The sequence below is a fragment of the Haemorhous mexicanus genome, chromosome Z (genome assembly GCF_027477595.1).
Source record: "Haemorhous mexicanus isolate bHaeMex1 chromosome Z, bHaeMex1.pri, whole genome shotgun sequence".
Lineage (NCBI taxonomy): Eukaryota > Metazoa > Chordata > Aves > Passeriformes > Fringillidae > Haemorhous > Haemorhous mexicanus.
In genome coordinates, this window is record NC_082381.1 from 36,945,140 (window position 1) to 36,959,493 (window position 14,354).

Genomic DNA, 14,354 nt, shown 5'->3' on the forward strand with positions numbered 1-14,354 from the left:
CCTTTCTAAACATGTTTAGGATCTTTCTAGTTTTGCAACATTTTTGAGATTGAGGAAAAAGAACACGGGTACATTATGTTATTGACATCACTCTACATTTATTTTTAAAAGTTAATAAGTACCCATGTTCACTTTTCATAGTACCACACTGATGCTTTTTCATATGGTAGCAGTAAAATTACCAAGGACAACTTGGAAAGTTATTTTTGTAGTGGAAATTACATAGGCTGGTCTATAATCTTCCTCATGTTATTTGAACACTGATCAGTTCTTAATTAAAAGCAATATACATCATCTTCAAAAATTAAACAAGCTTTACCAGGGCCCTGACTTAAAACACAATTCTTTTTGACTATTGATAAGTGGTCGTATTGCAGCAATGTAAAATTCTTGTTGCACACACTTCACATATTTCCTTAACTGTAAAACTATTAGGAGTTGTTGGCAAAATTGAAGTTCCCTTCATTTTCTGAGGTTTAAAAGTCTGGTCACCAGTTTCTTTAAGTAACTGTTCTGTTTCTGTTTTCATACTAACAGCCAAATTCACAGTAATCATCAAAAACCCAGCTGTATGCAGGGCAGTAAGACAAGTCACTTTTTCTTTAATTTTACAATATATCAGTGAGTTTCTGATGATGGCTGCAGATGTGCTTTCTGCAGCTGACTGTTTATTTTCTGAATCTAAAAGGAGCTTGCATCTTAAAAATAAGCCCATGTGAAGCTCTTTTTAGGACATTGATGCTTTACATAGTACAAATCATAGCTAAGAATTCATGTAGAATTTAGTGCTGTAGTGCATGATACGATATCAATGTATTGAGTAATGCCCAACTTCTTAAAAGGATAAAAATAAGAATGTGCTACAGCACTAATTGTTGGAAATATATTTCTTGGCAGTTCTGTAGTACTTGTTTTTGAGTATTGATTGTCTGACGCCTGTTGCTCCTTTTTCTCTGTATAGAAAATCTGGTTGACCTTATTTTAGTTCATATTTCTCTCCTGTTGCAGGGTTTCAGTGTGCATTTTAACATTTCTTCATGACTTTTAAATTATCTGGTTTTGTTTTCCATTCTACTCCCCCCCTTTTTTTTTTAAGTAGAAATATTTCAGTCTCATTTGAATAAGAAATTTCTATTTAAAAACAGAGGTCTCCATCCTGAATTCAAGTATTTGGGCCAGAAGAATAAATTCTAGATGAATTTAAATATTTGGGCCAGAAGAATAAACTCTTGATGAATTTAGATTTTATATTGATAGTAATTGTTCTCTACCACTAAATGCTGATGATAAATGGGTATGGCCTTACACTTAGGCTGCAATATCTTCTTTTTTGACTAATTTAGGTACGTTTGGTACACATTTGAGAAATTGAGTTGAGAAGGAATAGGGCTAGAGAATGTGAGTAGTGCTTCTGATATGCAGGTATTTTTAGAACTCATTACTGGCCAAACCTTTGCCTCAGCTGAAAAAATTTTGGCTGCATTAGATTGTAAATTGTCTTCTTTGGTAGTTGACATGCAAGGTTTGTATTGAGAATCACTGAAGAGAAATTTTTTTCTTTATTTATCTTTCTATTCACAGCTTCTAACTGAATACAATGTAAATACCACTTTCTATATGCTTAATACGTAAACAGTTAAATTCTCTGTGTCTCCCTTTAGAATGTCATGGCCATGTAGCGGGATGGGGAAAAAATTGAAGACAAAGCAAATATATTTTGAAGCAACTGGGTTTAGTTTTGTTGGTATTGTCTGTTGTTTACAAAATACAAAGGAATTCTTTAATGCTTTATTTCTAATTTAACAAATGTCTTTCACTCTTTTCACAGAATGAGCAGGTAGCTTAGAGAGGATAAGGTCAAATAATGAAGCTACTTAAAAAATTAATAGCTTCTGCAGCATGACAGAATGAGTCTTGAGTGATGAAAATGCATGAGCTGAAGTGTTGCCTTGTTTACATATTTTACATGTGCGTAGCAAATGTGTATTAACAAGAGTGCCATACACTGATTATTGCAGGGAATGGCTTTTGGAGATACAGGTTTACATATTAGTATGCAGCATCTCTTCCATTCTTTTTGTTTACCATGCACTTATAGAATAGATGTCTTCATTTGCATGGCTTTAGAAATAATGTACTCATTTTATCATTTAAACAGGCCATCACACCTTATGGACTTTTCATCCTGTTTGGTAAGATATGTCAAATATACCTTGACAAACCACAGGGCTAGTGGTTCTTTTTTTTTAATCTGACCCATGCTGGTATATTCAGACTCCATTGCTCTGTGAATGTCCAGGAAACGCACTGGTTTTAAAATGGCAGTAAGTTGAGTCATTACTTAAAAGCCACAGATACCAAAATGGCAAAACAGTGTCAGAAGAATTTTAGTGTGTGGTCCAATTTGTTTACTAGAAAAAATGGGAAAGAAAAGTTAGATGAAAAAACAGAGGTTGCATCAGAGGAAATGCTGTGCAGAATTGGACCATACATTAATTGCAGGGGACAGTGTTGGGTAGAATAATATTTTAATATGCCTCAGTTAAGAGGACTTTGACAACTATTGCACTATTTAAAAACTGAATATAAACATGCAGTAGTATGACTGGGATCTGGGGAATTTTCCTCCACTTAGGAGCCCCAGAATATAATAAACAAGCTTTAAAACTCTCCTTATACTAATATTTTAACCAACCTGTTTAATGAGGTACTATTCTTTGTAACACTAATATTAGTCAAAATAAACAGACTTGTGCTTTAGTTAGTAGTGCTCTGAATAAATTTCCTTTCTCGATTTCCACAGGTGTGTATGGTGACGTGCATCGTGTGAAAATCATGTTTAAGAAAAGAGGAATTGCTTTGGTTCAGATGGCTGATGCAACCCAAGCCCAATTAGGTATTGATTTTTAAGGCACAGTTATGCTTCAAGCTAACATGAGTTTAATATAAAGGAGGAATTTTTCATCTGTCAGTGACAAGCATAAACAAATTCATCGTAGTGCTGCATTACTACATGCAAACTTTGATAATACTCTTAGTGGTTTTAAAAAAAATAGTCTATGACTCTCAATCTAGTTTATAATAGAACTAAAACATACAACTTTCCTGATATTTATTTTAATAATACATTATATTATTTTCCTGTAATTTTTCTTATATCTACCTATTTAGGAATGATCAACTCATCTGTATTGAAATGCTGTTTTGCATTTTTTTGGCATTTGAACTGGAGATTATATTATATCCTTATACCTTTTTAAAATGTAGTGTTGTGACATAGCCCACCTGGTAGATGTGGAAGTTGCAGTTTAAATTTAGAATGTGAAATCTGACACTAAGTAGAAAACAGTATTAGTATTCAAAGAATTGTCTTTTCTTCCCCTCCAATAATTCCTGTTCAAATTACATTTCCACTGGTTAGCTATCAACTACTTGAATGGACAGAGGCTTTATGGAAGGGTCATGCATGCTACTCTTTCAAAATATCAGACAATTCAACTTCCTCGTGAGGGACAAGAGGACAAAGGTCTGACAAAGGACTATAGCAATAGCCCTTTACATCGCTTTAAGAATCCCTGCTCTAAGAACTTCCAAAATATATTTCCTCCATCTGCAACCTTGCATCTGTCCAACATCCCGTGAGTATCTGCATGTGTCGTCTTCTTGGAAAGATATTTCTTAGGTGGTGTTGTCAAGTTAAAAAGTCTAACATAAGTTTTGGTTTTCTTTCCTTGGCCTTTTACTATTCGTTCTGCTGTGGGTCATCCTGGTATGTTATTAACAATAAGGGAATCCTTTAACTGTCCTGTTTATATCATCAGCAAAGAGGATAATTGAAGGAAATATCTTCTTTGAGTTTTAATCAATTTATATTTTATTTTCAAATATTTTATATGCTTTTAGTTTTTGACATGTTAAATCATGTGTCATAGATTTTCACAAAGGTTAAAGATGTATTTTTTGAGGTAATGTACATGCCAACAAATTCATCGTGGACATTGTTATTTAATATAGATATGATGTTTAATAATTCTAACACTTTTTAAAGAACAGTTTCTACAGAATTCAGACCTCTTACATGGAAGGCAAGTTGTGAGAAAGTGAAAATTAAGTATTTAGTGTGCTCTCTAAGACTGAAATAATCTTTTTTATGTCTAGAATATTATCAGTAGTGTGTGTAGTAACAGCCAAACATAGGTTTTACAGGCTTCTCTTGTTTGGCAGCTGTGCAGGGAGAAAAAAGAAAACTATTGAATTTTGCTACAGTAAGGAAGTAAATTATAAGATACTTTGAAAACAGCTTTTTGAGTAAAACGAAAATCTTTCTAAATTGAACATATGTGATGTGCACTTGCACAAATTGCAGGATGAAATGTATTCCTTAAGATTTTTAGGAGATTTTTATGCAATCTGAGTTTTACTGACAAAGAAACAGGGTTGGATGAAAAAGAATAGTGTCTAAAATATTTTTGAAGCACAATGTGATACTAAAATGTCGAGTAAATTCAAGTATTTTGAGCTGAAGTGTTTGAGTTGATGGAGATAAATTTAAACAGCAAAAACTAGTTTAGAAGCCAAAATCGAGATGTTGATATTATTACAATTTTATTATGCTGTGCTCTTCTACAAGTTGAGGGGAGTTTGGTGTTGTTTTGTTTGTTTTTTCTTGTTTTCAAATAGGCCTTCTGTTACTGTTGATGATTTGAAGAACCTTTTTACAAGTAAAGGATCTACTGTGAAAGGCTTCAAATTTTTCCAGTAAGTTCTCTTGTAAAATTCCTAACCAAGCTTTCATGCTAGAGAATAGTTAATTGCTTTTTGGGACTTTATATGTGTATACAACTACAGGCAAAATTCTACGTATATATAGCTATAGGCAAAAGTGGTACACCTATCACAATTTTTAAAATACTTTGTCTTAAAATTTTAAATTGAATACTGGGTTAGCACTACTAAACTGAAAATATGCAGCCTTTTGACAAATTCTATGTGCATTCAAAGTAAAACAAGTTCAAGGAAAGTAAATGCTCACTTGAAAAAATACAAGCTTTGTGTATGTAAAACACCATATAAAAATGACAATGATGACAATGCATCTATGTTAAGTTTAGTTGGCAATATTATTTTAGCACAATCATGCTTGCTAGAATAATCCCATCTATATGGACAGTGCAAATATTTTTAGAGGTCTTCAAGCCTTATTTTGACCCAGCTTTTTGAAGTCCAGTGTATTGAAAAAACGACATGACTTTAAGCCATAGATTCACAAAATTTATGTCATTATTTTATCTTTGCATTTTAGCAGATGCATAAATAGCTCTGATTCTTTTGCTGTACAAGTGTTTCTGATATACCTGAGGAAAAAAACCCCACTTGTGCCACTTTTCTGTATTGGCTAGTGAAAATTTGGTTAGGATTAATAATCAGTTTTATTGTTCTTCAGGAAAGATTGCAAAATGGCTCTTATCCAGCTGGGTTCTGTGGAAGAAGCAGTTCACGCTCTCATTGAGCTTCACAATCATGACTTTGGAGAAAACCAGCATCTCAGAGTTTCCTTCTCAAAATCTTCAATCTGAATTTTCTGTGAATTTTCCCTTTAAGGCTGCATAATGGTTTTAGTAAAATCTTCAAAGAGAGACTGAGACAGCTCTGACCAACTCTGTCTCTTAAAAGGAAAAGCTCATTCATACACAAAGAATTAAGTGATGATTTTTTCTGATTTTAGCTGCAATTATGTCATCCATAGATTCTTCTGTGAAATCATTTTAGCAACAATATTTATCATCAAATTTCCTACTTAAAATTATGTTTTGAAACCATCCTTTCAGCTTTTGTTTGAAGTCAGCCTTACAAAACAATTTCTGAGTGCTTTTACAATTTACCAAATTAGTATGTTTAATTAAAAGGTAAACCTACTTTGTGCAGATTAAACACTAATTTGAATGTGAAATAGTGCTTGGGTTTCCTGAAGAAAAGCAAACAGTAACTGTGAGTATCCTCTAAATAGTATTTATGTTACCAAGGTGTGTGTTCATACTTTGGCAAATCTTTACAAATAACTTGTTTATAAAAATTAAAAGTCTGTGCTGTTGTTATAGATTAAATTATTAGAGAAAAGGCAGTGCCTTCTCTCTGTGGAATAAAAGTATTTGACAATTTTCTTCAAGGTGTGGTATTGGAGAATTAGTTTGACTTGACTGTGGGTTGGACGTTTGATGTCCTATTTCTACTATGAAGGGATGTGTAACAATACCTTGGAGAAAATAAAACAAGAAAATTATCTTGATTTAAAAATAATTTTTTTACATTTCTCTAAATAATTAAATGTTTGCAATCATATGGGAAATATTCAGGTCTGTGATGGTTTCTCAAGTTTTTAAGAAGTTATTTTTGCTAAGGTCATTTTTCAGGGCAGAAAAATTAAACCTCGAGGTTTTTTACCACTCTACAGTCTAATACTTAAATTACTGTGTATTTACCTAATTTCTTATTTTGTGCCTTACTATATGTGTATGAATAGATTAGAGTGTTACCTGAAGTATCTTGCAAAAATGTTGTGGGCTTTGTGAAAATTCTCCTCTTGGTCTTTTTGTAAATGTTTTCCATGATAATTCAATATATATTTTTTCATTAATTAATATTTTGAATTCTAGTTTCTTGTGCTTTCTTATGGAGATTGGATGTAGATGGGAATAAGGTTTCATTTGTTGTGAAATCACATAGGCATTCTTTAAATTTACCTAGTTGCACTTCTCTGATGGTAGTTCTTCACTGATAAAAAATTCACACCCAGAAAAAATATACTAAAAAATCAAACAAACCTATATAGGAGGGCCAAACAGCAAATCCAGTTAGTTTCCTGGACTTCATCTGACTTTTTGAGAGACACTGGCTATATCAGAATATTCTTTCAGGTTTCTGCATTTCTTTCATTTTTAATAGTTTACAGTATTAAACTTAAAGTAATAGAATACTATCATTCTTTCCTTTGTAAGTATGAAAAAATGTTTGATACTGAATCTTGATTCCTCTTTGGGGAATGAGCTGAGATGCAGTTAGGTTTTGCCATGAGTGTACAGATGAATACTAATGACTAATCATATTTTAAAAAGCTAAATTTCATTTTGAGAGCTTTTTTTTCTGTAGTATTTTCTTTCACACAAATTAATTTAATTTTGCTTACCACATTTAAAGACCTATTTCTTTCAAATCTGGCATTTACTTCTAACTATTGCAGAATTTGTTTCTGCTGTAATGTTTTGCCACTCATAATTGGTTTTGTTCATTGGAATTGTATGACTTTATCTTTCTAGAAGAAAGAGTATGTTTCTACCATGATCTGAGTATTCTGTAGTGAGCTTTCTCAAATTTTCTCTCTGAATTATTTTTGCAAAATCAGCCTTACAGAAGCTTGGCAGATACTACCTTAATCTATATAAATTGATTACAGGTGTAGTATTAAGAAAACTTCCCTGCCTGACCATCCGGGAGCCATTCTGGCAGTCACTCTTGCACCACCTGGGCTGGAGCTGAAGCTCTTCCAGTTACAGCCCCCACATCCCCACAGTCAGAACAGGTTTCCTTACTGGGCTGAGCCCAGATTTCCCATAGCAGTCTCAGGTCTCCCAACCATTAAAACGATTTCATCACAGTGCAATAACAAACAAACAGTTCGGGCTGCTGTCTCTGAGGAGGGACCCAGAACAAAGGAACCCCTGGGCCTTTATCCCCTCACCAGTCTAAGCGTGGGAAGGTCTGGGATCGTCGGCTCCTGCCGTGTCCCGGTGTCTGGTCCACAGGTCCCCGGCCCTTGTGTGCCCAGGGTTGGCTCTTCACGGCCTCTTTGCCTGGGCTTCCCCAGCCTGAGCTCAACCTGCAGTTCCCCCTGCAGCTGCACCCCGAGCTACCTCAGTGAATGTGTTCCTCAAAAGTAGCAGCCAATCTGACTGCACAGATGTAGCTATAATAAGAGCTGTTCAACACAACTATATAAATACGCAGAATGTACTATGTACTGGAAAGTTCAACTGGCTTAGGAAAATATTCCCCTAAGGGATGTTATCTTTTGAATTTCACAGAATGGTGTGGGTTGATCTCCATGAGGTTCTCACAGTCTCGCTGCTCAGTCCGTCCAGATCCTTCTGGATGGTATCCTTTCTTTCTAGGACTGCACCACACAGCTTGATGTTGTCAGCAAACTTGCAGAGGGTGCAGTTGATTTCACTGTCCATGTCACCAATAAGGCTGTTTAACAGCTCTGGTACCATTTATAATCCTTACAGAACACTGCTCATTATTGGTTTCCACTTCAACATCAAGCTGTTGACCACAACTCTTTCCTTTGGCCATCAAGGCATTTAATTTTCCAGCTAGAGGTCCACTCATCAAATCCGTGCCTCCAGTTTAGAGACAAGGAAGTTACATGAGAAAGTGTCATGCTTTGCACAAGTCCTGGTAGATGACATCAGTTGCTCTTTTCTTATCCAACATTGCTGTAACTCTAATGTAGAAGGCCATAAAATCTGTCAGGCATGATTTGGCTTTAGTAAAGCCATCTATTTCATAATCTTACTGGGAACCAAGGTGGAACTTCCAGACTTATAGTTCCCTGGGTCTTTCTTATTTCCCTTTTTACCAATGTAGGCTATATTTCCCCTTTCTCAGAAAAGCATTAGCTTTTACAGTTTCATAGACCTGGGTTGCTAAGAAAGCCTCTTTTCCTCCCTGGCCACATGTTACTTCCACCCTCTGTAGCCTTTCTTTTAATGTTTTGAGTTCATCCAGTAGTTCCTTGTTCATCTAACACCATTCTGACATTTTTGCCTGACTTCCTTTTTGTTGGGATAATCACTCCTGAGCTTGGAGAAGGTGATCCTTGAATACCAACCAGCTTTCTTGGGTCTCTCTTCCCTCCAGGGCTTTTTCCCCATGATACTATATGAGGCAGATCGCTGAGGAGGCCAAAGGCTGCTCTCCTGAAGTCCAGGGTCATGAGCTTTCTGTGCACCTTCCTTGCTTCCCTAAGGATCTCAAACTCCATTTTGTGGTCCTTGCAATCAAGGCTGCCCTTGAGCTTCACATTTTCCATCAGCCTCTCCTTGTTGGGAAAAAAAAGGGCCAGCATAGCACCTTCTCTCCTTGGCTCCTCCATCAATTGAAGAAGGAAGGTACCATCAATGCATTCTAGGAAGCTTCTGGATTGTTTATGTGCTGCTATGTTGACAAATATAGGGTGGTTGAAGTTCTCCATGAGGAACAAGGTTTGTGTATGTGAGGCTGCTCTTCTCTGTAAGGGACCTCATCTTCTCTGTCTTCCTGGTCAGACAATATGTAGCAGATCCTTACTATAAAGCCACCTTCCCTTCCCTGCCTTTAATCCCAACCCATTAACTCTCAAGTCAGCTCCTCATCCATCCACAGGTGGGGCTCCATGATCGCCAGCTGGTCATCGACATAGAGGGCAACACCACCTCCTTGCCTACCCTTCCAGTCTTTCCTGAATAGCCTATATCCTTCCATTCCAGCAGTCTACTCTTTAGAGCCATCCCACTATGCATCCATGACATACCAGTGAGGTCATAGGCATGCCCATATGTCTAGCTCTGCTTGTATAAACAAGAATAATAATAAGAATAAACAAGAAGGGGAATAATCCCCTTCTTAGGTTCTCTTGCATAGATGCTTTGGAGTTGAGACCCTAATGAAGCTGATTTACTGGCTGGAGTAGCTGGAATTCCTTTGTGTTGTTGTTCTGGTGCTTTTCTGCTGACCTGTGATCCCTCTTTAGGCTCTGGGCATCTATTGCTGGCACTGGCAGCAAATTGATAAGAGTGAGATGTGTCGGGACCCATCCCCATATGGGCCACCAGTTGTTGGTGTCAGTGCTTGGCACCAATTGACAGTGGATGGAAACTGTCACCATCAGTTTATCATCTTACTGTAAAACTTTCATACCTTCTCTCTGTGAGTTCCTATGGGCAGCTTCTCACAGCACTGACTCCTTTTCTCTTCCTTCTGCATGGCTGGCTGACTCCTTCCTGTCCCTTGCACACCACCTGACCCTTACTGCTCCTCACAGCACAGCCAACAAACTCCAGCTCTCCTCCCAACTTGCTAACCCACTCTTTTATAACCCCCATCCTTACTGGACATAGCTGTGCCCTATTAAGGGCAGGGCTGTTCCTACTCTGGTAATTAGTACAGCTGCAACTCCTCAGGGGTGAGATTGCCTTTAGCACTATCTCTATTCTCCTATAATCCATCCTCCCACAGGGACGGACTAAAATTCCCTTCCCCCTGGCATCTTTAGTTTAAAGCCCTTCTCACCAGTTTGGCAAGCCTATGGCAGAAGATGCACTTCCCCTCTTCTGACAGAGGGACCCCGTCAGCCCTCAGTAGACCCAGTTTTTGAAAGCAAGTCCCATGATCAAAGCAGACAAACCCCTGGCTTGGACACAGCCCCAGAAACATTTGTTGATTCACTAGATTTGACTGGCCCTTTCAAACACCTTCCCTTTGACTGTGAGCATTGATGAAAAGACTGCCTGTGGAATCTTAAAAATTTTTAACTTAGAAAAAATCTGAATGTTGGAATTTATTGTGTTTGCTTTTTGGTTTTGTAATACAAGTATTGTGTATCTTTTTTGATTCACCTTTCTTGTTCTGTCTTTGCAATCTAATTATTCTTGCCAACATACTTTTTGATTTGTGTGTATCTGAAAGATGATGCCTCTTAGGGAGATCTGCTTTTACAAGATATGCAGATAACCTTTGAAACTTGACAGTACACTTTAACATTTGCTTAGCAGTGCGAAGGCACTAGTTAAGGCTACTTTTTCCCTTTTAGTGTTCCACCTTGAATAACTGAAAGCATGAACATAACACCTTAGTTATTACAATGCATTGTTAGTGAAGAATCATGGCAGAAGGAATACTTCTTATACTTTGTGCTTGACTCATTAGTGCCTCATGCAGAAGCACAGTTGCATCTCGGTTCTTGATTCTCTAAAGCTCTTGATATCTATGAAGAGAGTAAGATTTGGGAAAGAATGATATTCTACAGAGTCTCACAGTGATGTGGATGGAATGGGACCTCCAAATGCCTTAGTCCTACCTCTCAGTCAGATTATATACAACTTTAAGCAGTTACTCAAAAATGTAAATTGAAAAACAAAATCAAATGGAACAAATTCTTTGTTCTTTGCTGTTCTGTTTGGCGGTCCTCACTGTGAATATGCTTCCTTAATATGTAACTAGGCTTTAAACATACTGCATTCTATGTCTTTTGCCTTTTTCCCTGTTACTCATGTACATCTGAAGAGGATTCTGGCTTCATCTTCTCTATATTGTAGCCTTAAGCTGTTAAAGATACGTTTATAATTTCTTTAACGTATTTTAAAGAAATATGTAAAGAAATTATAAACGTAATTTCTGTTTGTGAAGTATCTGGTAATGTGCACAGTTCAAGTTGGAATTTGGGCATGTGGTGGAGCTGTCTTGTGCAGGGCCAGGAGTTGGACTCTATGATCCTTGTGGGTCTCTTCCACTTCCACATATTCTATGATTTTGTGACTGTATAGTTATGCCTCTGTTTATGTCATATCCTTGAATCAACTCTGAGTTACCTCCTAGTCCATTTTTTTTGATGGATGCATGCTTGGTTCAAAGTGTAATAAGGCATATCCTTGAATCAACTCTGAGTTACCTCCTAGTCCATTTTTTTTGACGGATGCATGCTTGGTTCAAAGTGTAATAAGGCCTTTTTAACAACCCAGGAGCAGCTAAGTGCCTTTTCAATTGATCCTTGATTTGTTATATAATGGTAAAAGTTCTACTTCTTTTAATTTCTGCAGAACTCTTAAAACATCAGAACCAATTTCTGAAACTTTGACCTATAATTTGACTCAGTTGCCTTGTCTGCTGGTCCTGTAAGTTGCACTGGATTTGTGTACTGATAAATTGAGGTCCTTTTTATTCAGAAGATATTCCACATACCTGTGGAAACTTGCCTATTTGTGACATTTTTCTGATTACAGGCAGCAAACCAGTGTTTGTTTGCCAAGAAAACTATGAGTCTTTGTGGATAGTAGTGCCAGTGAGGTCTGTCTAGTCAATTATCTTCCCCTCCTCTGATTGATATCAGTAGGAAAGTAGTAAGTTGGGGTTTTTTTATAAGAGATGTAGACCTACTACTTGCCATTTTATGCTGTTAGCTTATATTTCTGGTTTTTAAATGAGAGGTCAGCTGCCTATGAAAAGCATTGTTTTGCCTTAACCTTTGGCCCTGATGTTGTTAGCTAGAGCACAACTACCAGACTTAGTCTTGTCATTGTTGTGCTGAAATGATACTAGTCAGATTGCACAGAATTTTTTCTTTACATCAACTTTATCTTCTGAAGTTTGGTTTGCTATATACAAGATTGTTTTCCTGCTCTTTTCAAAGCAAATCCTAACAGTTAGAATGTAAAATTTCTGAAGTATTTAACTTCAGGGTTTTATTGATGGGGGATGTGATATAGGAACAAAATTGGACCAAAGTTTTTGTGCCTTCAGTAGTTTTATATGTAGGGTTTTTCATATCTGTAGGTGTCTTTAAGTACAATAAATACATTTTTCTCCTCTGGAAAATGTATATTTATATTGTGAAAAATTAATATTGTCTACTGACTATACAATACGTGAACTACAGCTGTTTCAATAAACATTTAATTATTCCACTGTCTTTCCCATTACAGGTTTGGTTTTTTTTTAACTGCAATATGTAGAAATCCAAGCATAACTCACGTTATTTCCTACTTCAGATAATAATGACATGTTGTGCTTGGAGGAGTCCCAAAGAAATTAAATGCTTACATAATTGAAGGTCCTTGATAAATGAAGAAAGCTTTTACTTCAGCAGATTAATGTCATCCCTGTAAGCAGTTTTTCAGTTCTTGGAAACTGTGCTTTATTTATGAGTGGGAGGCTACCACACATAAACTTGATTTGAAGCACTTTCCAATTATTTTTGAATATATTACCCACTTTCTGCAGAAGTTCACCATAGAACTGCTGCAGCACAAGATAAAAGTTGCTAACCAAGCAGATTCTTGCATCATTATGTCACTTCATTTTCTGACCAAAGACTGTTCTGGTTTTACTGAAATGTATGAAAACCTGTTTTCTCTCACACTTTTTTCTGATGGGAAGACCCCAAAGCAAACTGGCCTCTATTTGAGACTGTTAACTGGTGGCAGAAATGGTGGAAAATGGAAATAGTAATGTGAACCAAATAGTGTGAGAGAAGGCAAAAAGTTAATATATTGCTTTTAGTACTGTACTCAAGACACAGTAAACATCTCTAAGAATTGCTGCCATTCCCTCATTTCACATGATCTGTTAATAAAAATTCCATTTCAGTTTATAAAAATGTTCATCTAACTCAAGAAAATACTGTAAATATTTGTAGCATCATGTTTTGTTTTGTTTTTATTTTGGTTTGTTGTTTTTTTTTTAATCTGGCAAAAGAGTGTTTGGGGAAACAAATGAAAATATAAAATGTTTTTATATAAAAATATTGTCTGTATATTTTAATAAGCAAAAGCTTTCATTTGTAAAGCATCTTGTGGCATTGCATGAAAAGTATTTTATATCTGTGGAGATGACATAAAACTGAAAAGATATAAGATGTATTAAAGAAACCTATTTTGTGACTGTGTAGTGCATGGTGAATATGATTTTGTTTGTGCTGTAATATATTCTGTTTTTTTAGGTTAGTGTGTTTTCTGATTACATGATATCTATACCTAACTAATTTCCTAACTGTAGTTGTTGTAGCATGTCTTTTAATAAATGTAATTATGGCTATACTCTCTTAAATTTTCCTGTGTTCTTGTCTATTACTTTGGGGTTTTTTTGGTCTTACAATTGTGGAGCTAATAACATCTAATTTTCTGGGTTTTTTTCCTTCAGCGTACATGGGCATCTAAACAAAAGCTTTTCATATGAAAAGTATTTTAAGAGGATTAATGCACATCTTCAGCAAGAAGTGAAGGTCAGCAGCACCTGAAGTTTTTCTTGAGCAGTGCAGAAATTCTTATTTTCAGTAGGATGGAAATTTATTCTACAACTCTAAACCACTACAGTAGTTGATGACTATTTTATTATTTGAGACAGAAATGAGCGGCTTCTGTGAAGAGAGACTTGGGGCTTTATTGTTGAGAACTCCTTTATCTTTTACCATGCTGTACTCTTTTCTAGTCCTAGGACTGAAGTTCATATCCTTTGCACAAAGATTTAAAAAAATGTAAATAGCAGCTTAAAATGATGGTCTGCTTTCAGCTTCCTGTTTCTCAACTGTCTTGTTGATTGCTTTT

At 36.0% G+C, this 14,354-nt stretch overlaps 1 protein-coding gene across 7 annotated transcripts in view; it reads left to right on the forward strand.

The window, feature by feature from the left end:
- Positions 1–14,354, forward strand: part of PTBP3 (polypyrimidine tract binding protein 3) — a 50,757-nt gene that overhangs the window by 33,939 nt on the left and 2,464 nt on the right. For 5 of the 7 annotated variants that reach the window (XM_059836878.1, XM_059836877.1, XM_059836880.1 and 2 more), the window contains 5 exons: positions 2,159–2,192; positions 2,804–2,896; positions 3,422–3,638; positions 4,681–4,758; positions 13,951–14,032. In XM_059836878.1, coding sequence (XP_059692861.1) covers positions 2,159–2,192; positions 2,804–2,896; positions 3,422–3,638; positions 4,681–4,758; positions 13,951–14,032 — 504 coding nt within the window. Of the gene's footprint in view, positions 1–2,158; positions 2,193–2,803; positions 2,897–3,421; positions 3,639–4,680; positions 4,759–5,443; positions 13,858–13,950; positions 14,033–14,354 lie in introns of those variants that run through there. The other 2 variants (XM_059836879.1, XM_059836881.1) reach the window with 1 other exon arrangement.